At 38.5% G+C, this 26,046-nt stretch overlaps 2 protein-coding genes across 3 annotated transcripts in view; one reads left to right on the top strand and one right to left on the bottom strand.

Annotated features, from left to right (window-relative positions):
* The first annotated feature begins 120 nt into the window (after nt 1-120).
* Nucleotides 121-22,400, top strand: XPA (XPA, DNA damage recognition and repair factor). Of its 2 annotated transcripts, XR_001458980.3 has the most exons (7): nt 121-348; nt 4,331-4,441; nt 7,680-7,785; nt 10,468-10,633; nt 12,508-12,625; nt 15,600-15,834; nt 21,343-21,480. XR_001458980.3 is itself a non-coding variant. In XM_006204069.4 (6 exons), the coding sequence occupies exons 1-6, from the start codon at nt 177-179 to the stop codon at nt 21,489-21,491; spliced, it is 822 nt and encodes a 273-aa protein (XP_006204131.1). In that variant the 5' UTR covers nt 126-176; the 3' UTR covers nt 21,492-22,400. The 2 variants fall into 2 exon arrangements, 1 of the variants encoding a protein (XP_006204131.1); XM_006204069.4 differs by lacking the exon at nt 15,600-15,834 and having other exon boundaries at nt 126-348; nt 21,343-22,400.
* Nucleotides 22,401-22,879: 479 nt separating this feature from the next.
* NCBP1 (nuclear cap binding protein subunit 1) overlaps nt 22,880-26,046 on the bottom strand; it is a 36,710-nt gene continuing 33,543 nt past the window's right edge. The window contains exon 23 of the mRNA XM_006204070.4: nt 22,880-25,014. Within this exon, the coding sequence (XP_006204132.1) occupies nt 24,901-25,014 (114 nt within the window). The 3' untranslated portion in view covers nt 22,880-24,900. The remainder of the gene's footprint in view (nt 25,015-26,046) is intronic.

Here is a 26,046-nt window from a genome sequence, read left to right as displayed (position 1 = left end):
GATTTCGCCCACTGCTCCTCCCTTCCGCACGTGCTTGTCAAATCGCGCAGGCGCGCTCTCTGTCAGCGACTGCGCTTTGGAGCCGGCGCGGAGGCGGTGCTCGCGCCTTTAGGACGCTTAAGTGCGCCAATGCGCGTGCGCGGGGCTAGGTCGCCAGTTCTCTGAGGAGGTTGGAGATGGCGGAGGCTGAGGGTGCTTCGTCCGAGCCGGCGGCTTCAGGACAACCGGCGGAGCTACCTGCCTCCGTGCGGGCGAGCATCGAGCGGAAGCGGCAGCGGGCGCTGATGCTGCGCCAGGCCCGGCTGGCAGCCCGGCCTTACCCGGCGACGACGGCTGCGGCTACCGGAGGTTTGGGCCTTGGCGGCGCCTGCCCCTTCTCTCTCCTGGCGGACCGGGTGCCGCGTCCTGGGTGTGGCGTCCACTGCCCTCGCGTCTGCTCGCAGACCCTCCTGCAGTCCCGGGAGGGAATTCGCGCAGCTGACCTTGTCACAGCGGGCAGCCCAAGACCCTGAGCGACTCCTGACTCCCAGCCCTGGCCTTTCCTCACCGCACCTGGGCGGTGCAGTTGCCGTCTTTAGTTTGAGAATGCAGCCGCCCTCGCGGGCCAGCGTCTCAGTTCTCCCTTTCTGCTCTCTTAACCGCAGCTTCCACCCGTCCCAGGGGTGGTCCTTGTGTAAAGCTTTTAGGCCTGCAACCATTTCAGTAATAATCCTGTACCTGCTCCCTCATTCACCCATTCTACAAAGGGTGATTGGGTGCGCATTCCGTACCGGGCCAACGCTTGCCAAGTGCTGGGCTCTGAGCAGAGCAGACAGACATTAACTACTGCCTTCGTGGGGCTAACGGAGTGGCACCTGTTGTGCTTCACATATTTCCTTTTAGCTGATTTGATTCTCACAGCTAACCTGGAAAATAATTAGGGCAGGGTTTGGTATCCGTATTCGACTGAGGTGATAATTGAAAACCAGAGAAGGAAAGGGGGTTAGCTCCGGTCCATCCCCGCAAGGGCAAAGGGTAATCAGGACTGGAACTCAGGTCACCTGACTATGGGTTCAGGGCCTTTCTTTGCTCACCAGCTGCCTCTGCCATACTAGGCCTCTCTCTCACCCTTAGGAAGAAAGGCTGTTACTCTTGTCTAGATTTCACCTTCCCTCTTTCTTAGGGCAGCCCTTGACCAGCGCCTCAGCTCTCCCTTTCTGCTTGCTTTATTGTCTGTTTGCTTATTGTGTATGTTTTTATCCATCATATAATTCTCCACTGGGGTCAACTAATAATCTTCCCCAAGGTACCTAAAATATAGTTTGGTTGACATGTAGTCCTTCAGGACTATCTCTGCAACATGAGGCAGGTGTGTTCCTAAACCTACATCCATACTGTGAGAGTAATTGAGCAGTCACAGCTGGGTCATGTGCTATGCCTTTTCATCAGCCAGAAGTAAGGAAGAGTGAAAAGAGTCTGAGGTTGGCTGCGTGTCTTGATATTCATACTGGTATTGAATCTGCAAATTCCAGCCGCTTTTAATGGTTCTTGTCTCATCCTTCCTGCTTTCTAGTGGTTTTCTTTTACTCCGTTCCCAACTTGAAGCATTCTAGGGTCAGGAGCATAAGTTGTTCATTTGCATTAATTCATACTCAGGATTCCAGAAAGGTTTCTAGATCTGTACTAAATGGCTGTGGAACAGGGGTGCAAAATAGAACATAAACTGGTATTAAGTTAAACTTCTGATGATGGAAAGCAAGGTAGCATGAATATTTTGTGAGATTTCCTAGGCATTTACCAAAGACCTGAACTGTGTTGTAGCATTGTGTACACCCTGCCATGCTTCAAGACTTAGGTAGGTGCTGAGATTTTATCTTTGTAGTACTTCTATTTCAATATATGGTACAATTTTCATTTTCTGTGTGCTGTGATATATGCCATTAAAAAGACTGAGAGGAACTTGCTTAGAATGTGTTGCTTAGAGTAGTGCTAAGGGCCTGGGGAAATAGCAAAGCACAGAAGTAGAGAGAAATTGGGCTTTGTTTTTAGCATGATTTAGCATTGTTCAGGATCCTGCTCAGATTATGGTCTTGATTATTCCAGCTTCCCTTCTTAATTCTCATTGCATTGGTGGTCATTTTAATCATTTGCTACACTGTTCATGAAATCAAAATCATATTCTGGTACATTCATCTATTTCTGTCCATTCAGTAAGTATTCATGGAATGCTTAGTGCACTCAGTGTAATGGAGGGATATGGAGAGATGAGAGAATTGCTGTTAACAGTAGAAACAGGCCTCTTATACTCTAATCCCTGTATTTAACAGAGGAAGAAATTGAGGCCAGAGAAGAGGAGTGACTTAATATATATTAAATGTATCTTTTAAAAATTAGTTATAACATACATGTTCATGTAAAATTCATCTCAATTTTACCTATGTAAATGCTCCTGTAAACACTACAGGAATCAGTATAGTGTACAGACACTTCTAGAACCTTAGAAGCTTCCTTAATGCCACTTCCTAGTCAACCACTCACCCCTAGAAGTAACTACTTTTCTGACCATTTGATTAGTATTATCTATTTTTGAACTTCATTTACATGGATTCATACAGTGTCTGGCTTCTTTTGTTCAACATAATACCTGAGAAATTCATCCATGTTGTTGCACGTATGGGTAGTTTGTTCATTTATATGTGGTCTAGTACTCTTTTATGTTGTTATACTGTAGTTTTTCCATTTTCCTTTTGATGGAAATTTGGGTAGTTTCCAGTTTGGGGCTATTATGAAGACAACATTTACGAGCTTTTTAAAAAAATTTAGGTCTTGGATATGAGCCTTTTTGTATCTGTTTTATGGTGGACATACACACTCATTTCTGTTGCGTATATGCCTAGAGATGGAATTCTGGGTCATTGGGGAGATGTATACTTAGCATTAGTAGGTGTTGCCAAACAGTGATTATATCAGTTTAAAATCTTGCCAACAATGTATGACAGTTCCAGTTGCTCTATGTCCTCATCATTTGCTTTTGTCAGTCTTTTTCATTTTGGGTATTCTGGTGGGAGTATAGTGTTTCATTATGGTTTTAATTTGTATTTTCTTAATAACTGATGGTGATAAGAACTTTTTCATCACTTGCCTTTTTTTTTTTAAGTTGAGTTATTTGTCTTTTACTGCTGGACAGGATTTCATTGTGTAATCTGGATATGAGTCCTTTGTCAGAGGTACATATTGCAGATAGCCTCTGCCCTTTTGCATCTTGTCTTTTCACTCTCATAATGGTGTCTTTTGATGAATAGAAGTTCTTAATTTTAATCAAGCCCAATTAAGCAGTTTTTTCCTCTTATGGTTAATACTTTCATATTTTCGTGTTTTATGTTTAAGAAATTTTTGGCTACCTCAAACTCGTGAAGTTACTCTGTTTTCTTCTAGAAGCTTTATTGTTTTACCTTTTACATTAAAGACTATGATCCATTTAAAAATTGTTTTGTGTATATTGTATGAGGTAGAGCCATAGATTGTTTATTGAAAAGACCATCTTTTCCTCATTGTTTTCTAGTAATACCTTTGTCATAAATATTAATGCCATTTTTCTCACTGAATTGCTTTGGAGCCTTTGCTGTAAATCAAGTGACCAGTGTAGGTTTCTTTCAGGACTCTCTCTTCTGTTACATTGGTCTCTTTGTCTTTGTTTCAGTACCATTCTGTCTTAATTACTGAAGCTTTATGGTAAATCTTTAAATCTGGTGGTGTAAATCCTCGAGGTTTGTTCAAGATTATCTTGGCTATTCTAGGTTGTTTGTATTTACTTAGAGATGTTAGATTAGCTTGTCAGCTCCCGTTACACACACATACACACAGACATACACACATACACACACAGCTGCTGGGGTTTTGACTAGGGTCGCATTGAATCTTTAGATAAATTTAGGGAGCACTGACATCTTTACAATATTGAGGCTTCCAATCTGTACATAGTGTATTTCTCCATTTATTTCGGTCTTTGATTTCTCTTAGTGCTGTTTTCCAGTGTAGTGGTTTTATACATCTCTTCCTAGATACTACTTTGAAATTCTAATTGTAGATTCTTGTGGATAGTCTACATACATAATCCCATCATCTGTGAATAAATTCTGTTTTACTTCTTTCCAACGTTCATGCCTGTTTTGTTTTCTTGCCATGTTATAGTAGCTGGGACCTTCAGTATAATGTTGAATAGAAGTGATAATAATGGACATTCTTGTCTTGTTTGATATATATTAAATTTTTAAAAGTTCCTGTTTATGCATAAGGGAACATGAGGACTTACTTAGTTCATTTGTTGACCACTTTTACTTACTTTTTGTAGGCATGGCAAATGTAAAAGCAGCTCCAAAGATAATTGACACAGGAGGAGGCTTCATTCTGGAAGAGGAAGAAGAAGACGAACATACAATTGGAAAAGTTGTTCATCAACCAGGTAAAGTGTGTTTTCAGAAAATGGGTACCTAGATTGGTCATTTTGAGTAACATGCATAATTCTTTGCAAATTGATGTTAAAAAATGCTACATTTATGCTCACATAGTTGGCTTTGTAAGAGTGATGCAATTTGGCAGTTTCACTAGTAGATTAAAAATTAAACAGATCTGTCAATGATTCATTTAACTTGTGGCTTGTGTACTTAGGGTTGATGCTCTCTGTTTTATAATAGGCAAGCTGATAGAATAAGTACTCAAAATTATCTTGATAGGCTGAAATGAGGGGCTAGAACCCAAGAGATAAAATTTAACATTTATGTTTGGAGGGAAAAAGTGGTTTGTAAAGTATAAGATAGGGAAACCTGGCATAAAAAAATAATAATACAACTATTATCTAAGATTAAAGTTTTGATAAATCACAAATCTATATATCTATATCTATCTCTGTATATCCACCTATCCTCTGGAAGAGGATACTTTGACACTGTTTGAACAAGATAGTTTTATTTGATCATAAGTTTGAAGCCATCATGTAGTGTAACAGCTTAAAAACCTTCCAGTTTTAGCTGCAGCAGCAGAAGTGTTGTGTATTCATCAGTGCAGGTAATAGTCCTGTTTTATGTATGTCTAAACTATTGTTTTCAGAGGCTGAGACTTGAAGGATTATATATATTTTCAATTTGGGTGCCATATTTTAAGAAGGCTGTTAACATGTGTATGTATGTGTCCGAAACAAAATGGAAGTACTGAAATTGACATGTGAGGAACAGTTGTCAAAACTGGTTACAATGAACTAGAGAACACTTCAGCTGCCAGCAAATACAAGAAGTACTCCTCTGTGAAAGAGAGATACATGCTGTGATTTGCTTTGGAGGGCAGATCTTGGACAGTGAGTGACAATTACAGGGAGGGAGATGCCAGCCCAGTGTAATGAATGTATTCCTTACATATATTTAGCACTTTGCACTTACAGAGTGTCAACACATGTATCATGTGAGCCTCACAGTGACTCTCTGAAATGGAAAAACTTCCTAACCATGTGGAGTGATGCCCTAAATAGCAAAGCACTGAAGGAGTTTAGAGATTGAGAGACCACCCTGTATTAGGAGGGAAGGCATTGAATTCAATTACCTGTTAAGTCCTTATGATTTTATGGATATGAAGACTCATTGTGACTGTTTTTCTTTAGATTCCTGAATCTACCATGGGCATATAAAGCCCTGTTCATTTAACAGGTCATGCAATAGATACTTATTGGGAACCTCTGTAGTGCCTTTCTGCTTGACTGAGGTGTGCATGTGGCCTGTGTCATTACTGTTATTCATGCATTGATGGTAGGGCTGCTACTTGCAAATAGAATTCTGGTAGTGAATTTGTGCAAATTAGAAAAAGTGTCTTTTGGTTCATGAACTGGCCCATACACAGAGTACAGGGAGAGACCGAAATAAGAGGCACTCCAGATTGGTAGGTGGCAGTTTTAGTAAACAGTAGAACTTATTTATGAGGATTGAATTATATACCATTGAAAAAATAGGAATCTATGAGTCTACGTCGATAATAAATAGATGTGTTAGTAAATGAATGAATAGGGGAGAGGGAGGGTTCTTGCTTACAGTTGACTGGCAGTTTCCAGATGGTAAATGTAAATGGAGTGATGGAGTTAAAATCATCATTATGTATATTTAAAGTTTTCTATTATAAAGAATTTTTAAAATTAGGACAATTATGCCTCCTAATGGGTATTTCTGACTGCAGTTTCTTTCCAGTTCTAACACATTCTGGTAACCAGTTTTTTGAAGATACCACTTTGACTGTATTTTCAGTTTTTCCCTTTGTAGCTATGCCCCTCCAATATTTTATAAAGAAGAGTGATTTTTTGTTAATGTTTGGAGATTAGTGGGATTAAGGAGTGTTAGAATATTGACTGACCTTATGTTGGAAGTCGGTTAAGGGAAGGCAGTGATTAGAATGTGTTGAACAAACCATGAATAAATGACAACTCCGTTTTTCCTCCCACTGGGAGTTGTGGCAGTTCTCAGAGTTGGGGCTTGGCAGTAGCAGTCATCCTAAAGACTTAATAGAAGAGCTTTCAGATTCACTGAAAGAAACAGTTCTGTAGGATAAAGAGCCTTAGCTATGTATTTGAAGTCTCTAAAAAAAAAAAAAATCCTGCTTTACTCTACCTAGTTTCTGTGCTGGGTTTTGAGGATATAGGTAAACAATCTCTGCCTCAAGAGATTTACAATCTACCCAGTGGTTGAGACAGATGAAGAGAAAGCTGTTTGCCCTGCTGGTAGGGGGTGGAATGGAGGGAGGGAAAGTTGCCCATTTGAAAGTGAATTCTGTATTGTCTCTCTTCTACTGTTGTCTTGCTCTTTGCAGCTCTTTTCTGTGTTAAGTGTTAGTGCCCATCTCCCTTATCTGTAAGCAGCTCCTCCACCCCCCTCCTCCTGCCTTGGGACTAATCTTCATACTCTCAACAGTGCTGTGGGAGGCCGAATAAAGGCCCCCAAGGACGTCCACATCCTAATCACCCTGGAACCTGTGAATTTATTACCTTACAGTGGGAAAGGGGCTTTGCAGATATGATTAAGTTTAAAGACCTTGAGATAGAGGATTGTTCTGAGTTATCCAGGTGGGCTCAATGTAATCACAAGGATCCTTAAAAGTGGAAGGCAGGCAGAAGAGGGTCTGGGGAGGTGTGAACAGTGTGATGTAAGAAGCTGTTTCTGCTGGCTTTGAAGATAAAGGAAGGGAGTCTTGAGTCAGGGAACATAGGCAGCCCCTAGAAGCTGGAAGTGGCAGGGTGATAGATTGTCCCCCAAAACCTCCAGAAAGGAGTGCAGCCTGCCAACACCTTGACTTTAACCCACTGAGACCTGGGTCAGACCTTTAAACTACAGATCTGTAAGAAAATAAATTTGTATTATTTTAGCCACTAAATTTGTGGTAATTTGTTATAGCAGCAATACAAAAGTAATGCGAGTACCTTACATGTGGTTTGGGTTCAAAAGTGCTTGATGAATTGATAATTTTTTCCTTTGTAGTCTTTCTTTTTTCTTTTTTCCTTAAAAATTTTTTTTAGATAAATGTAAGATTGCTTAAGGTTTTATATTGTCTTTTATGTAAATATATTTGTATCAGGCATAAAATACCTGCTAGTAAGCTAATAAAATAGAGGAAAATGTATTCTAGTTACAAAAAAAGGAAATTTAATGAATTAATCTTTCTTTCTTTAGGACCTGTTATGGAATTTGATTATGTAATATGTGAAGAATGTGGTAAAGAATTTATGGATTCTTACCTTATGAACCACTTTGATTTGGCCACTTGTGATAACTGCAGGTACTTTTTAATTTCAGACAGTGTTTTAAATGACTAAAGTTTAATGTTTGCATGTAAGTTTAGATGCAAAATGATAATTAGATCTATTTGGATTTAATATTTTCTTAATAATCATGTTTTTTGTTTTGAGTCTCCTAAAATTTCTTTTTTTCATTTTACCAAAGAAAGATAGGAAGCCCGTGCTTATCAAAATTAATGCCACATAAATAGGAAGGATGCCCCTGATTCTGCCATAGACAGGTCCTTTTCCTGTCTGCTGGAGGGAGGGGTGTTAACTATCTCTCAGTAGCAGGTTCCTAACCCTTCTCTTCCCCCAGCCCCTAAGGATCCCTGTGTTTCTATCTTATTTTCTGAGCAGGGTGTGTTGACATCTTGGTCAGAGGACTGGCACCTTCAGTGAGAGGAGGAAGTATAATCTCTCCAGCCACTGCCCTGGTACCCTCAGAACACCTTTCTATTCACTTTTCACTCTCCTGAATAGGCAGGGAAGAGAATAGATGAGGAAGAATCACATACTCTGTCATTCTTTTCTTCCTCCTAACCTTTATCCTCTTTTTGTATCACTGCAGAATAATCCTCCTCACTTCACGTGGTTCCTCTGTCCCTACTGAATTCCTCAGCCAAGTCCTGCGGTTGGGGTCTGTCACACCTACGGATCCCATCTTGGCTCCTTACTTAGCCTTCCTGTCTGTTCCCTGTTCCCACTTCTTGTATGTACAGCCCCAGATCAACTCCCCACCGGCCTGGAGGGCCTGCCCTTTCAGAGTCCCTGCTGCAGACTTTGAGAGCCCTCACCGTTGACTTGTTGCTGAGTAGAATCCTTAGAAGGTAAAGAGGATGGGAGATGTTCCTGGTCTCATGATCAGATCTGTGACAGGAAATGTTCTGGCAGCCACTGGAATTATAAATTACAAACTGTATTTCTAGTGACGTAACAGTGCCATTGATGTGCCCAGTGGTTAAGGTTCACAGTGTTGCCACTCGCCTTCAAGTACAGATAGCGTTCGGGGACTGAATTACTCCATATAACCTTAGTTCCATGGGAAAATGGAAGCAACTTATGTATCAACTTAAAGAAAGTTGTGTAGTAATTTGGAAAAAATATACTTTTAAATGTAAACATAATTAGGCACATAGCGCTCCATTCTGTTTTCTTCAGCATTTTTGACAATTTTAAGATAAGTACAGAGTGGTTTACCTGTCCCCTCCTTTAGCTTATACTTCCAAATTAGTTAACATTCTTAAAGTTATTCCCATTTACAGCTTCCTCCCCCCTTGTCGTGTGCCTCCTCTTCAGTGTTCACCATTTCAGTCAAGGCCAACTTCATTCATTAGCTCTTTCTCCACTATCCCATGTTTAATTTCCAGATCCATTGGTTTCTCTGTGTAAACTGTGTCCTGAATTCATCTGTGTCCCATCCTCCTCCCGTTACTTAGGCTGGGCCTCCGTCTGCTCTTGCCTGGACCATTGCGGTGGTAGTCTTCTAACTGGCCATGTCGCCCACTTTTGCACCATTAGTCTCTTCTCCATGTAGCATTTTACTCAAAGCTCTTTAGAGGTTTCCAATCCATTTAGAATAAAATTGTCTTCACCATTGCTTACAAGGCCCCTGCCTACCCCTGACTTTATCTCCCGTCACCCCTCACCTTCACTTACTTGAAGCGTTTCTAGTCACCGCCCGCTTGCTGTGAACTCCATTTGCAAAACGCATGCCTGTCCTGGAGGCTTTGCATTTGCTCTTCTCTCTGCTAGGAATGTTCTTTCTCTGGCGATTCTGCATATTCTCCGACTTCTTAAGGGCCCTACTTAAATGTCCCCTCATCAGTGGCCTTCTCTGATTACCCAGCCAGTCTGTCTGAAAATTGCCGATTCTTTACCATGCTTTATATTCCTTTACAGCACTTTTATCTGTCATTATGTTTGTTTAGTAATTGTCTTCTCCTAACTAGAATGTAAACTGCATGAAAACAAGGCTTTATTTTATTCTTTCTGTATTCCTAGTGCCTCGAACATACCTGGCATGTAGATGGAGAACAAATGAATGAGAAGAGCTGTCTAATTGACCATATCTCCATTTTTACCTGGGCTTTGAAAAACAGCTGTGCTTGGGGCAGTTGGACCTTGCATATTTATATTCCTTACACCCTGCCCATCCTGACTTTGAGCTTTAACTTACATTTTTTAACTCATTGAGTCTTTCTTTTTTTTTAAGGTTTTATCTTTGAGGTGGGTAGGTAATTGGGTTTGTTTGTTTGTTTATTTATTTATTTAGGTACTGGGGATTGAACCTAGGACCTCCTGCATGCTAAGCACGTGCTCTACCACTGAGCTATACCCTTCCACATCCCCCATTGAGTCTCAGGTTCCATTTATATTTACTGAACTTATGGAAGTCATTTCAGATCCTTTGTGGAAAAGAGGGACTTTAAATAAGTAAAACAGAAATTCTTAAAATGTTGAATGACATGGATCTATCTGCTGCTAGTATAGCTTCTCACAATTAGTAAAAGGAAGTATTTTTCTCTTAGAATTCTTATGCTGCCAATTTGACCATAAGAGTTTCAGGAAACAGTATTTTATATGTTTCTTTTGGCCTATATGCCCCTAGGTTTTTGGGCAATTTGAAAATTTAATTTATTTAAAATAACTAACTTATATAAATGGACTTAATCTGTTTTCAGAGATGCTGATGATAAACACAAGCTTATAACTAAAACAGAAGCAAAACAGGAATACCTCCTGAAAGACTGTGATTTAGAAAAAAGAGAACCAGCTCTTAAATGTATTGTGAAGAAGAATCCTCATCATTCGCAGTGGGGTGATATGAAGCTCTACTTAAAGTTGCAGGTCTCTGATAAGTTACATTCAGTCATTTTAAATGCTGGGTCTGGTGAAGTTTGACGATGAACTAGTTATAATTCATTTAATTTTTACTTACAGAGAGTTAAAAAGATCCTTTTCATTTTATTGCTTTGCATGAGTCCTAGTCATACATAATGACATTTAATAGTATGTTCCCTTACTTTGCTTTTTGATGTGGCACTTTGGAGCAAATATATTACTATTGGGTGATGTTAGGAGTATAACTTGGAAACTAAGAAAGCTTGGAATAGGGGTCAGACCATGTTTCTCATGCCCACCCACCCCCCCCAAAATAAAATCATAAAAAAAAATTGGGAAATTTCACCAATGCCTAGAACTTTTACGCCACTTGGGAAGTGCTCACCTGGAACCCTGTCAGCTGACCCCGTTTGTCTAGTGTGTCTCAGAGCAGATTTCTCGGCTCCTCTTGCTGCAGTTGTATTACAGGTGTGTCAGGATACTTAGCCACACGGCACCAGGGGCTGCTAGAGTGCCCAGGCTGGTGGGTACCTTGTGTCTGGCCCCAGGGTGGTAAAAAAGTCATGAGACTATTTGTGCCATTATATTTAAAATATTGGGGGGCATTGCTTTAGAGCACAGTTTAATTGGGATATATCAGAAAATCCTAGAATAAAGAAGCTACATTATAAAACTAAACTTGTACAGTGAATGTTCATGAAACGCGAGACTATTGATTAGAAGATCCACAATTATTTTATGTACCATTAAAAATGAAAAAATGATTTTCATTTTAAGCAATAAGGTTTGCTGGTGGAAATCTGTTTTTTTATAACCTCGTGGGTCATAGTTAAGATTGAATTGATACCAGTGCTGTGTTGTCGCTTGGAGCTGTTACTTTATACTTAGTGAAATAGTGCCATTAGACTTCCTGTAGGTTTTTTTTGCTGTATGTCATGCTTGTGTGTATACGAAAAGGAAAAGGCAGATTTATTCAGGTGTTCCTAAACTTCCTCGTATTCAGAGTCCAATTCTTCTGAACCACTTTTTGACTCAAGGTTGTTAAAGTACCATTAATTACTTTGGTGATGCAGCATCTTCAAGGATGTCAAATTGTGGAAAATGTGATGTTTTGAATTTATGAAGTAACAGTGTATCACTTTATGTTAAGAAATTTTAGTTTGGCTAAATTGATTGATATTTTGGTCCCCTTAACATTTTGTGAGAGATATCCCAAGCATAATTCTCTGTGTGTATATTATTTCCCTAAATGTAAATAAATATTATAAAGAGTATAGATTTACAATCCAAGGTTTTTAAACTAGAATAAAGATTTTTTAGGCCGTTCAGCTACGAAAGTTTTTTTTTTTTTAAAAACTCCTATTCCCGAAGATCAGAAGTAGTCAAGTGGATAGAAACTCGTATTGATTCTGGAGAAGAGTGTTAGTGATTGATTTTCTGTGGCAGGAGATTTTTGGAGAGGACGTCATATTTAGATCTGATACGGCTAATTGGTCAGCAGATTTTTTTTTTTGGTGGGAGTGATACTGCCAAAACTCATATAATTCACTGACTACATGTACTTCCCTTGATTGAAGTGAAAGCAAATCAGAAACAGTTGCAGTCAGAGGACAGCTTTTCTATTTATACAGGTACACCCTGTTTTATTGTGCTTTTCACATATGTAATCTAATTCAGTATACATTTACTAAGGGCTTCATAGGTTTACAGGGAGGTAATATTAGAGCTGCTTAGATCAACATTTAAAATCTTTTAAATTTCAAATATTTATAAGCTTGTACTTGAGTTAGATCATTCTTTGGCCACATGTGAATTTAATAATTATAAATATTTTACAGCAACGAATTGCAACTAATTTAAATATGGATTCTGTATTGTAGATTGTGAAGAGGTCTCTTGAAGTTTGGGGTAGTCAGGAAGCACTAGAAGAAGCAAAGGAAGTTCGGCAGAAAAACCGAGAAAAAATGAAACAGAAGAAGTTTGATAAAAAAGTAAAAGGTAAGTGGCTACATTTACATCGTGAAGGACTGAATTTTACTACTTTGTAAAAAGCCTTTAGTTAAGTTGTTCCAGTTTAATGATATAAACTGGATCACCAGTAGATTGGAATGTGTTTCTTTCCATAGACTGAAGGGAAAAAGACTTAGTTTGCCCTCAGTAGGTTGGTGTTTGAAACTTGCAGTCCATACCTCACAGTACTGCAGTTCTAAAAAAGCATTCAAGCCCTCATCTTAAAGTGAATCACATTTTTATGAGGAATGATGGCAGGATCAGGGAGGATCAGGGATGTATCCCTGGTAAGGATTTGGCATAAATTCAATCTTAAATATGATCCATGGAGTTATAAAAGACAAAGATTTCCACCAACAAACCTTTCTAATTGCTTAAAATGAAAAAATAATGCCCAAGTCTTAGTCACCTTCTAAGCCTGATTACTTTTATATATGAACAAAAGACTTAGAAAGGTGGAGCGACTTGTTACATAGTTGCTAGAGATTTGGGTCTGGAGCTGGGCTTCCACGGCTGAAAGCCTGCATTGGCACATTCATCCTCTGTCCATACATCTGTCTATTCATTCCTCTGTTCATCTGTCTCTGTACTTACTCGTGCATGCATGCATCCATGTGTGCATATGTGCAGAAGTCTGTCTGTCCACCTGTGCATGAATGCATCCAACAGTTACTAAATGTCAGCTATGTTCCAGGCACTGTGCTAACATAAATGCTGGAGTCACAGTTTGTCAGAAGAGAAAGACTGGGAAACTTAAAATCATGAGTGTGACAAGTACTGGGATAGTGATGAACATAAGGTACTGCAGGGGCACAAAGAGCGCTTTCTGCTGTATCACAGAATCCTTAAAAAGAGCCTCAAAAAGTAGGCATAAAAGTTCTTCCTGCAGTGACTGTGCATCCCAGTGTGGTGTAAAGTGTACATAGATAGCACATATTCTGTGTATATACAGGGTTATACATACACTAAATTGAGTATCTTAGCCAGAATAAATAATGTGTTTTTAGGATTTAGAAGAGGTTTTGGAAGGTGAATGAATATAGTTCAGATGTCTTAAACAAAAAAGAAAAATAATTGAATGTAAGCCTGCCTTGTTTCTCCCCCTTATTGTGGGGCACTTCTTTCCCCCTTTTCAGTACGAGTAATTGATGTACAGTGCAGAAAAGTTAGAAAACTACAAAGAACTTCTATCCCATAATTCGACTACCCAGAGACGATCATTAGTAACATTTTAAAGTCTATTCTTGTATTCATTTTCTATGCACAGGTCCTTACATTTTTTTTTTAATAAAAATGGAAGCACTGTTGGACATTTATGAATTTTATCAAAATTTTTTCAATCTTAATCTCAGTGTCTCAGCTTCTTCAACTATAAAATGATGATAAAACTGTTTGTAAGGAATCGATGAGACATTACATATAAATTGCTTAGCTGTGAAATGGGGCAGAGCAACAGCCCCAAGTCATAGTATTTCAGTGGAACATTATGTACCTGTTACAAGAATACGGCAGCTCTGCATGTGTGACTGTAGAAGGACACTGTTTAGAGAACGGTTTTGTTTTCCCCTGTAGACGTTGTATAATGGAGGCAGGTAAAGGACCCACTTACATAGCCTTGGACCTGGGTGTAAATGTTCAAGTGTTTGTCAATTATTACTTTATTCTCTAATTACACGAAGAGAACAGTAGTTGAGCTTATTTCAAGTTTTTAATTCAACTTCCTTAATTTTGATTACAAATAAAAATTTTATTATACAAAATGGATCAACTTAATATTTAAGAATAAAAATCAAAGTTTAATTAAAAAAAAGTTTATCAAGACAGATAACCCCATGAGTAAATATCCTTATATACATCTTTATATAAATTATAGTTTATCAAAATGTCATTTCCTGAATCAGAGGGCAGGCACATTTTATGGCTTTGTAGAGAGGTTTCCCACAGCAAACTGCGCCGTATAAGAGCATTTCATTGAAGAATCTTCCCCAGATTAGCTGCTGCTGTGCCACAGTCTTCAGAAACACCTGCAAGGGACCAACTGAGAGGAATTGGAAAGACTCCTTTTGAATTTGGTCTTTTAATCTCTTCCATGTTCTAGTGCAACCCTTCCTCCCTTCCGACATTGAGGAGAGCCTTGAAGGTTAAGGTAACAGAAGGCACTAACTGAGGGGTGTAAAAGAGGAGGGCATATTTATAGACTAAACACGGATCAGTCCAGGGTTTTTCCAACTCCAGCTCCCTGAATCACCTCAACTCTTCCCTTTCTGCTGCCTCATTAAACATACTTTCCAAGATGGTATTTTGGGGTAGACAGTAATACGTGGATAAAGGAATTAGAAACTTGTACCTGCAAAGTGATGAAGTATTTTTAAAAGGGGGTCTGTAATTTTTCTTAGATACTGTTTCTGTAGTTTGGTCAAAATGTCATCTAAAGGTGACTAAATTCCTATAATTTGACTAACAATAAAAGATTATGGCATCTGTTTAATTTCTTTATGCTTTTTCTGTAACAATTCTATCAAGATAGTCATGTCTATTAAGTATTAGTATGAATAGAATGTTTCTTTTAAGATTTACATAATTCACAAAGGTGTTTTTTAAAGGAGGTGTAAGCTCAAACGTAATTGGCTGTCTTTCTCACTATGTCACATTACTGCTGTTAACCACCAGATAAATCACTGTGGATTTTCCTCATCCTTGAAGAGTTTGAATTTGCCCTGAATTTTTTCTTAGACCTCTTAAGACTAAGGTTTCTTTAGTTTATTCCTTATTTGGATGAAGCATGTCTTGTTACAAGAGTGGTATGTTTTCAAAGACCCTACAAATCTAAGAATGTTTCTCTGTTTCACTTGCATATGAAAACATGAGTTCTCTCTGTTGTATAAACATTACGTCATTGTGTCATCTAATGTGCAGAGGTCAATGCCATGCCTTCTTTAATTATGGCTTCTTCTTACTTTAGAGGTTGGTGCATATGTTCCTGTCCTCCTGACTAGGCCTCCTGACTAGTGGAGTAGACACTGTAGAGATTAGGAACAAGGAGCTCACAATGCAGTTTGCTCAGAAGGCTCAGAACAGAGAGGAATAAAAGCAAGTCTAAAAATCTTAGTTGAAAAGAAATTGGAACCTGGTTCCTCTTGGTCTTCTGATTTTGACCCACAAAGAAGCTGTCACAAAGTTTACTTCTTTATGGAAAGGTAAGAGATTACATTTACCTGCTTTTAGAATATGACCTACTTTTACAGTTTGAGACAAAATTGATCTTACTACAGAAGAAAATTGAAGTATAGATAATATAAGGTATATATGTATAAATATTGACAAGGTGAAAGACAAAGAATTTTCTTGTCAGCAAATTCAAATTGTTACAGATCTCTTAGATCCAGGAAGGCAGAAGTAGGGATGATGGTATCACTGCTGAGTAATTCATTAGATTTTTAAAAATGCAGTATGCCTTGGCCTTGATATCAGACAGGAACTTAAACTGGTGCAAATACACAGAACGTTTTGGGTTTGTGTGGATCCTTTCCACTGATAAGGTGGAGGTGAGGCTTTTCTTTAAAGTTATACTCAGCTTTCTCTTACTTAATCCTAGTAGAGGTTAACCTTCTAAAAAAAGGAAAAATTAATCTTCATTGTTTGTTACTGTGCACTTTTTTCCCCAGAAGAGGTAGGTAAGAAAATCCTATTTTGGGGTCTCTTCTCTAAGTTTGTGAACATTTTACATCCTGGGCCTGTGGTCATATTTATGACTGTTTGAGATTCCTCTCAAGAGAGTTTGAAGGACACAGTTTCTTGTGACTCTGCTTCGGTTTATGGAGGACAAACTTCATGTGTCATTTTGTCATTTTCTTGTGATCTTCCCCTCTAGTTAACAATGGGCACCTTATGTCAAAACTTCCTGCAAAATTAAGATATTAAGCTGAATAAAATATAAGTTTTAGAGTGATATAAAATACATTTTTCATTGAAACAAACATTCAGGGGAAAACGTTGGGTAAACAGTAGCAGCAGTTCCTGAAGGTAATTGTCAGCAAGACTGATGTTACTGTGAACGTTTTTATAACCTTCCAAGAGAAGCAGCCGACACGTTTTCGTGCTGTGGAGTTCTAGGCCAGTGGGGCCAGCAGACTGGAACATGGTGAGTCGCTGTTCTGTTCTCCAGCCTCGGTTAGGATTTCGGGGCTGCTTGGCACATCCTCTCTCCATCCCACGGTTTCCTGAGCTCCCCCAAGACCTAGCAGGCCTTTTCTCAGTCTTATAAAGTCTCTGACCTTTCTCCCTCTTCTTATTCTCAGCAGTGGGTCATTGACCTCTACTTTCTAAAGTTTTTAAGTTGCTTAAATGAAGTAATGGGAAAAACTTACTGGTCTTTAAACATATTTTTTATTTCACCAGATATTGACATTTTGTCACACTGGCTTCTCTCCCATTCTCTCTCTCACACACAACTTCGCTGAACCATGTAAGAGTTACTTGTAGGCATTGTGATTCTTGTCAGTACTTCAGCATTTATCTGCTCTGAACAAGGACATTCTTCTACAAAACTAAAAAATAATCACACTCAATAAACTTAACACTAATATAATGCTGTTATCTAGTATATGATCTGCATTATTTGTCTTTTCCCCAGTTGTTGTAGTGTCTGTTACAGCTTTTTAGTTGTTGGATCCAGGGGCCAGTCGAGGATGATGCACGTCCAGTCTCTTTTAGTACCTCAGCCTTTTTCTTTCATGACATTGGCATTTCGAAGAGTCCATGCCACTTGTTTTGCAGAATGTCCCTCTATTTGAATTTATTAGCAGTGTGCTTCCTCACAGTTAAGATTCAGGCCGGTGGTGTGTCTGAGCGCATTACCTTAGGAGACACGTGGTATCAGTTCTCTAAGAGAGTGAGTTTGTTGCTTTGTTAAGGCAGGATCTGCCAGATTTTTCTGTTGTAAAGGTACGCTTTTCTCTTTGTAATGAATAAGAAATCTGTGGGGTGACTGACACTGTGTGAACATCTCATTCCTTAAGTCTCAGTCAATGGTTTAAGCACACAGGGATGAATCTTGCCTGAGTCAGTTATTATTAGGGTAGATATAAATGGTGACTTTCTCTTTTTGTTATTTCTACAATTATTATTTGGCTTCTTTTGGAAAGAAGCGCTTTATTTAGAACCAGTTTTGAACCATGGATTCTTATTCTCTCATCAGTGTTAGAATCTGTCCAGTCCTGTCATTATGCTCAGTTTTGATGCTCAGATTGTCCAAATTTGGCCAACGGAAGCCCCTTCAGTCTAGCTCCTTTTTTTTTTTTTCTCAGTGTTTTTATTCGGAAGTCCTTTCAGGCTGGCTTAAAATTGAAGGGTAAGAGCAGCACAAGGACGCTCACATGTTCTAACCCAGATGTGCCTGTTAGCACTTGTATCATCTGCATTCTCTCTACACACACAGGTTTTTTTCTGAACCATTGAAGGAGTAGATTGTTTACATCACCACCCTTTACGCCTAAATACTACAGTGTATTTCCTAAGAATAGGAATATTCTCTTACAGAATGAAATTATAGTATTGATTTTTTAATCTCATCTGTCATCCCTGTTCCAGTTAAGTTGACCCAATTATGTCCTGTGTGGTTTTTAATTCCAGTACAGGATACAGTCTACGAGCAAGTATTAGCTTTAGGTACTGAGTCTTTCTAAATTTATTCTGGAATATTCCCACAGCCTTTATCATTTATGACATTGACATTTTGGAAGAAGTCTCTTCCCTTTTCCTGCCTGCCTTTTTAGAAGCAATGTTTTACATTTGGGGTTTTTCTGATGTTTCTTGATGGTTAGACGCAGGTTAGTCATTTCAGGCTGGGGACAGTACATAAATGATACGCCTCTTCCCAGGATCACGTCTGGAGACATGTGCCCTCAGTGGTGATGTTAATACGCATTTTTGATTTGATAAGCAAAAGACCCCTGTAAGACCAGGCACATGTCCTGCTTTTCCTCAACACTTCCCCTTAGATTCAGTAACCATCCGTGGATGGTTCTTCCCCAAACCAGTCTTTGGTATGCTGGTTGTTAAAATTGTTTGCTAACATCAGTGCTCCCTCCACATTTAACCAGTTGGAAGCCAGCATTCTGTCCCATCCCTTCCCCCCTTTATTACTGGTATGGATTCATTCACTCCTATTATTCTCAATGGCTTTTGGTTCATTTCTGTCCTTAATTATTTTGGTGCTCAAATTAGTTGTCTCAGATTTGGGCCACTAGGAGTGTCTTCAGGCTAGCTCTTGCGTCCTTGTGACATATCGTCATCATTCTTTGAGCACTTCTGCTTTCTAGCTCAAAACACATGTAAATCTGTATCTATAATTAAAACCTTGAGTTCACATTGATAGACTCAGTTCTAATCTAGAATTCTAGTGCTCCTTTTGGTTTTCTCCCTTTCTGTACTTGTAACTCCCTTCTCTGACAGTGAGAAACCTGACTTAAGTGTCCTTTATAATATGTATAGTTATCTGATGAATGACCCTGAAGATAACAAATTTCTCTTCACTGTTGCTGCCGCCGGTGTAGGAGACCTTCCTTACCGTTTTCTTGGGGCTCCCCCACCCTCCCACAGATGCCTGCTTTACTTGCTCCACTTCATGGCTTTTTAGGACTAGATTGTTCAGGCGGGGAAAGGAGGGCAAGAAAATACAGATGTACCAGTATTTTAGTACTTCCTTACTTTCTAGCACAAGTTTTTCCAGGAATATCTAGTAAATACTAAAGATACGGCTTTATTGTTGTCATTATGTATCTTGATAGATTAGCTGAAGAATAGTGGGGGGGAGACATAAAATCAGTATAAAACCTTCTGTTCAGTTGTGACCAGTTATGGCTAGTAAGCTAGATTTTTAAGTATTCTCTTTTAGTGTTAATAATTTTCTTCTGTCTCTTCCTAAGTTCACGTAATGCTCAAACTAGGCAGAATTTGGGTTAGCTTAACAGTGACTGGGATGCAGTCAGATGTTGAGAGATTTTCTTAGTGGGGTAGTAAAGGAAAAGTGGCCAGGGTACCTTGCATCAGAACAAAGCAGAAGGGGAGGTATTGGAATTCAAATGGGAGACATTGCCCTGTCATTATCTGAAACCACGGTTTTGGTCAGCATATCATTTATTTTTATTCAGAAAATATTCTAAGGTAAAATAAAAAATTTAAAGATAATGGGTAGTTCAGATTATGTCTAGAAAAATTAGGCTCTTCAGAATGAGAGGATACAGAAACAAAGAGGTGGATGAACGTGATTTTCTCCCTAGTCTAGAAACTATCCAGAGCTGTACACATTGAAGCTTGAAAAGAAAGTCTCAGATGAAGTGCTTCATACTGAAGGGATGAAAAGGTGGCCCAGCTCAGTGGTTAAAAACGTGGACTGAGCTGGACTGTGCCTGTTTGACCTTAGGCAAAACTTACTTGCTTTTCTGTGCCTTAGTTTACTCATGTAAAATTGGAATGACAGTTGTACTTATATCAAAGGATTGTGAGGATTAAATGTGTTCATATAAAATGCTTAGAACAGTGCCTGATACATAGCCCTATTTGCTTGCTTATCCTCATGATATAATAAAGGCTGAAAATACAAAGATTCAAGTAGTATTTTGATAATTTATCATAGATCTAAAATGGATTAAAGAAAGTGGAATTGGTGTACATTGATTTTTGTGGTTGAGATTTGGAAGATAATGATCATACTCTCCCTTAGGTAGTGCTGCTGTCAAAGACAGTGCTGGGCTCGATGGATCCTTGGTCAGAGTAGAAAAATGTGAAGTTATTGTTGCTTTTTATTCATTAAACTAGAAACTGAAGTTTTTAGCTTGTTAATTTCTAGTTAACACGGAGCCCTGGGTTTCTTCAGGTAACAGTGCCATGTGAACTTTAGAATGTCATCAACTAAGTTGCTTTTCAAAGCATCCAACGTAATTCTTTTCTCTGTAAGAATGACATTTTAATAAATGTAGTGGGAAAAATTGTAAACATTGGAATGAATGACCTGGGTTCCCATGCTATCTTTGCTCAGTTTCCCTACTTGCAAAATAAAATGAAGTAAAAGAAAAACTCTGGTTCTTCCCAGCTCTTGGTAGTGATTCTTTTATTTAGGTTGTACTTTGCAGTAATTATTAGTAATATGTCTCCTAAAATATTGCTCTTATTTTATAGGAAAAAGAATTTAATAGCCACAAGGTCAGTTACACAAGCAGGTTTTCTAAGATGAAACATCAGCCAAATTCTTGGCTTTCTAATTTTCTTGCAAGAAAAGCCTGACTTGCCTCTCAAGAGACTTACAAGGAACTTAAAATGTTCCTTATCCTCACTCATCCCGGCTGACTCCCCTTTCCTGCCATGGCGTCCTGTTTTTCATAGTCACCTGCTTGAAAAAACCCTATCTTTCACTTGTCTTCTGAATCTGGTCTTTTGCTGTTCCTCTAGCCCACATACCCCATTTCTGAATCTCTCATATCACCCTACTCCAACGACCACATGAATGATTTTGCAGGCCAAGCTAGTTAGTGAAGTAAGAAATTAAGTTTCCCAAGTTTGTATAATCAGTCTTGATCTGTTTAAATTTAAGGTAAACCACGTTTGATTTAAACACACACACGTGTATACACACGGCTGAAAGCCTGACATTTTTGGATTCAGTTGAATAGCACCACTGAAAAACTGGCTTTTATTTTTTTTCTTAGAACTACGGCGAGCAGTAAGAAGCAGTCTGTGGAAGAGGGAAACAGTTGCTCATCAACATGAGTATGGACCAGAAGAAAACCTAGAGGACGACATGTACCGGAAGACTTGTACGGTGTGTGGCCATGAACTGACGTACGAGAAAATGTGATTTTTAGTTAAGTGATCTGTTTTACATTTAGATACATTTAGATAATCCTGTTTAAAATTCACCAAAATGTCTTCATAGATGAGAGAAACACTTGTATAAATAATGCTTCAATAATTATAAATGTTAGGGCTTAAGAGCAAGTTTCAGTTAAGGTCCAGCAGGTCTGGCTGTGGGTAAAATACTGGGTCTGTGACCATTTTTCTACAATAGGGATGGGAGCTGAGCAGTAGAAAGTGGGTTCAGAAGTGTGAGGTTAGAGCTAAAACTGAGAAATAAGCAACCAAGGTAAACCCTAAATTGGGGTAGCAGGAAGTTTTTTAGTAAAGGCAAAAGCTGACTGATGTGGATTCTTATTCCAAGAAACAGCCCAGACGGTGGTAGACCACCGCACAGCAGAGGCCATGCCAGGTCTTCCAGACTGTTCCTGTCTCCAGGTCAGGGAGTGGGGAGCTATTGCTGGGACAAGTCCTGACTGGTAGCAACATACAGGGAGTTGTGGGAGTCTGATCGTGTCTTCTGTATCCTTAGGGTTTACTACTGTAGAGACCTTAATATTGAAATATGGATTAAAATGATTAAACAGCTATACTGTTGTTGATTAAAGAAAGTAGTGATAATAAGTTGATCACAACTTGCTAACATTTACTGAGCATTACTGTGTGCCAAGTAAGCACCATGCTAAGTGCCTTACTACAGGTGCATCTAACCCTGGAGGGAAGGAGGCTTGCTCTTGCAACCTGACTTCACCCCAGACCCCTGGACTAAGTTTAGTCAGATATCCCCCATCTTGCCAAAAGGATAACAGGGCATTTATATCTACTCAGAGGATTTGATCCCATGTGTTGATTACAGGGTCTATGCATTCTTTGATAAAAACAAATTCAGATTAAGTAAAGTAGATATTTTCAAGTTGTTCTTTGATGTAGCTTTTTATCCTACTGCTACAAATAGGAAATTTTTATACATTTTCATTTTTCTGTCTAGATCAGTTCTTGGAGTTGTGCTTGAAGGAAGGCAAAAATCAAAACAGGTCAAGCCCAAATATAGTACTAATTGTTCTCTATGTAAGTGTTCAGTATGCTAATGTTTAATATATATATTGAGTGTTGACTTTGTGTTACGCTAAATATTACAGCTCAGTAAAAACTGATTCTTAATGGGCAGCAAGACATTCTTGGGACAAAAAAAGGTACCAGCTTGATGACAGAGTAACTAAGGGTTCAGATTCTACTTACTACCTTAGGTAAGTTATTCCATGGGCCTATGTGACCTGTCAGGTGGACATAATAATCTGTCTAAAGACTGTTGTGAGGGTTAAATATGGTGAATCTATATAGCACTTGGCACATAACGGTCACTTGTTAACAAGCACATATTATCAAGACCGGTTTAGTTATAGATTTATTTAGGTAAGGTATGTCTATTCACTCTTCATCAAATTAAGACAGTCCTGGTACCCAAATAGCCAACTCTTTTATTTTTACTCTGGTTGCCAAGTTCTGTCCTCATCTTTCAGTTAGTAACTTACACAAATTGTTGCTCAGTACTTTCCAGGAAAAGCAAACTTATCTTCACATGAACTGCTTTCTGCATAGTTCCTGGAAGGGAGATTTAGAATCAAGGAAAACAAGGATGTTCACTTTGATAAAAGCATGTTAAATGGCTTCAGTACAGTTTAACAGAATATTGATATATTGCAAGGTACAGTGTACGGTGACATGCCATTCTTTTGTCTCTCTGGGCTTTATGTGGGAAGAGCAACTGTTGAATGTTTGCTCTTGTACCTTATTTCTTCAAAATTCAATCTCTAGTTCAGTTTTTCTATATACCTAGCAGCCAGGCTGGGACAGAGCAGGGTCACATCAGTGAGCTGCTATAAGAAGCAACCATTACACATGAAGAGAGGATCCAAGAGAAAGGAGGTGAAAATCTAGGAATTCCTCTAGGATCTGGATCAAGTAAGTATAACTAGCCAAACTCTATAATGTAGTGCAAAGGATTACAAAGCAGCTTAGGGTCAAAGTTATCAAAGCCTTACAATGCTTATCCTTTAGCTTCTTGAGGACAGGAGCCATTTCTAATTAATGACATAGTTTGTGGGAAGGAGGAACAGTATAAACAGAAGAACATGCAGCTAAGAACCTGGATTTTAGTCCCCTTTCTGCCAGTAATCTGCCATGCTGCCTTAAACTTGTGAGTACTTCTTGTTCTTACATGGCATGGTGTTTAAAAATCCTAGGAATTCTCATCTATTGTGAAGATTATAGTCTGTAGCCACTGAATGTAAACCAAAGAGACCCATGTATCAATATGGAAAATGCTTAATGTATCATTACATACTTATGATACACTAAATTAAAAAAGATACCTATATTGTACAAATGCACAGAAATACTACTAGTTGTGGAATTATTGGTAAATTTTTTCAAAGGTTTAATGAAAAATTCTAAAAATGCTAGAAATTTGGAATGTCAGATAATCCCTTGTGTGTTATTTTACAATGTACTAGTTAAGTCTCAACACCAGATAGGAAACAGGCTCAGAAATTAGTAGTTACGTGGACCAGATTGCATAGAAATAAAATCCAACCCTACACTGAATGCCAAATAAGTATAGTTTTAGTCAATCTAGCTACTTCTAACATCACTTTAGTATGTAACTCACTATATGACCTTGGACAGCTCAGTCTCAGATTTGAAAACCTGTACACACTGCAATTACCTGGGAGCCTTAACTACCAATGATGTCTGTGTTCCACTCCCAGAGACTCTGGTTTAATTTAAAAAATTACTTCAGAGATTCCCTGGTGATGTATATCCAGACAAATCTGGAACTGTTACTCCAGGCAGTAACACTTTTTAATAACAGTAGTGTCTTAAAATACTATACTTATGAAAAATATCTTGAAGAGAAAACTTCAGATGGAAGTAAGTATACTTTCAGTAAGTAACCACCAATTTTAATGTTGACTGAGATGATAAATCATTGAGATACCAAAGTTTAAAAAACATATTTTTAGTTTTATTTCAGCCATGTTAGGTTATCCATGAGCTGTGAGAAGCTATGCTACTTAATAATAAACCCATCAGTTCTATGTACTACTTTGTAAGCTTGACACCTAGTGTTCCGCATACCTCAAATTAGTTATCTTTTGTGCCATAAGGAAAAAATATATCAGAGAAAAGTTGTATCTGTCACATATATAATACACCTATGGTCATCATCACATTATTGTTATTTTAGGGGCAGTTAAAGGTAAGGTAACACCATTTTCACTGTCCTTCAACTCCTGTTTCCTTTAGTAAGTGAAAGGATGCTACAAGAAAGCAAGCATTCAAACCATCAAAACTAAGACAAGTTATTGTGAGATTTAAAAAAAAAACTTGACATTAAGGGGGAAAAATGACTGTTAGGCCTGCAGGGCACAGAACTGCTGGAACACAGCCAGGATATGTGGGTCTAATTCAGCAGTGAAGAGCAGGTTCTCCAGGGTGACCATGTATTGCTGGATTATTTGGTGATGCTGTGGACACAGGAAAAAGGGTAAATGTTTAGGCCAAGAAAAAGAGCACTAAGCCATCTCGCAGAACATTCCCCTCAGCAGCTCCCCGCACTGTGGAATGACAGGACCAAGCAGGAAAAAAGAGTGTGCCGACTGGAGTTACGGCCCCTAAAAACCCCCAACATTAATAAAATGTAGGGGGAAATAAGAAAAAAGGATATTCAATAACTTAAATCCAGTCTGGCCTGCTTCTGCGTAATGCAATTCATGCGTCAAGGTAGTGGCAACAGCATGTGCTGCTACTACTGTTACAGACTAGGTCCAGCCGTGTCTCTCCTAATTAGGACAAAATACAGTATGATGTTTAAAAGTTACCCAGACAGGGACTAGGAAGATTAAAAAAGACAGGGAAGGTGGTGTACATTACAAAATAGGAATGGCACAATGTTATTTGTTAATTAACCATACTTAAAAATCATGGTCTCTGAAACGTAAGAAAAATTTTGGAAACATTTCCTTTTCTTTGCTTTTTTTTGGATTAGAACATTATTAAACAGATTTTTTACACAATTAACCAATGGTCTGTTATTCTACAAAAACCCATGCCTCATTTATCTTACTGAAAATCAGTGACTTGTTGAGCCTAAGTGGAAAAAAGTGTCAGAAAATGGAATACTCTCTTCTGTGTGCACATATATAATCTTTAATATACTCAGATTCCTATAGGACTAGAGGCTGTTAAAAATTCTTTTTAATTTGACAGTATCTAAAGATCTAGAGTGAAGTTCTATTTGGAGGCCTGAACTTTTTTTTTCCCCTTTATGTCTTCTGCTTTAATCACTCTTCTCGAGATCAAACAAATAAGGAGTTGGGATGTTTAGTGCCCAAAGATACCAAGGATTAGTCCCCTAGCAGAGAGCAGGTGTTGCATTTTGCTTTCTATGAGGACCTCAGGGGACTTAAATAGTACCCCTAGAAGCAACGACATCATTTGAACATTAGATTTTAAGGAATTCTATAAATCCAATTACTGTTCCCTTAGCATTTACCCCC

The sequence above is a fragment of the Vicugna pacos genome, chromosome 4, assembly GCF_048564905.1.
Source record: "Vicugna pacos chromosome 4, VicPac4, whole genome shotgun sequence".
Lineage (NCBI taxonomy): Eukaryota > Metazoa > Chordata > Mammalia > Artiodactyla > Camelidae > Vicugna > Vicugna pacos.
The sequence above is the reverse complement of the archived record's forward strand: the minus strand, read 5'-3'. Positions and strand labels throughout refer to the sequence as shown.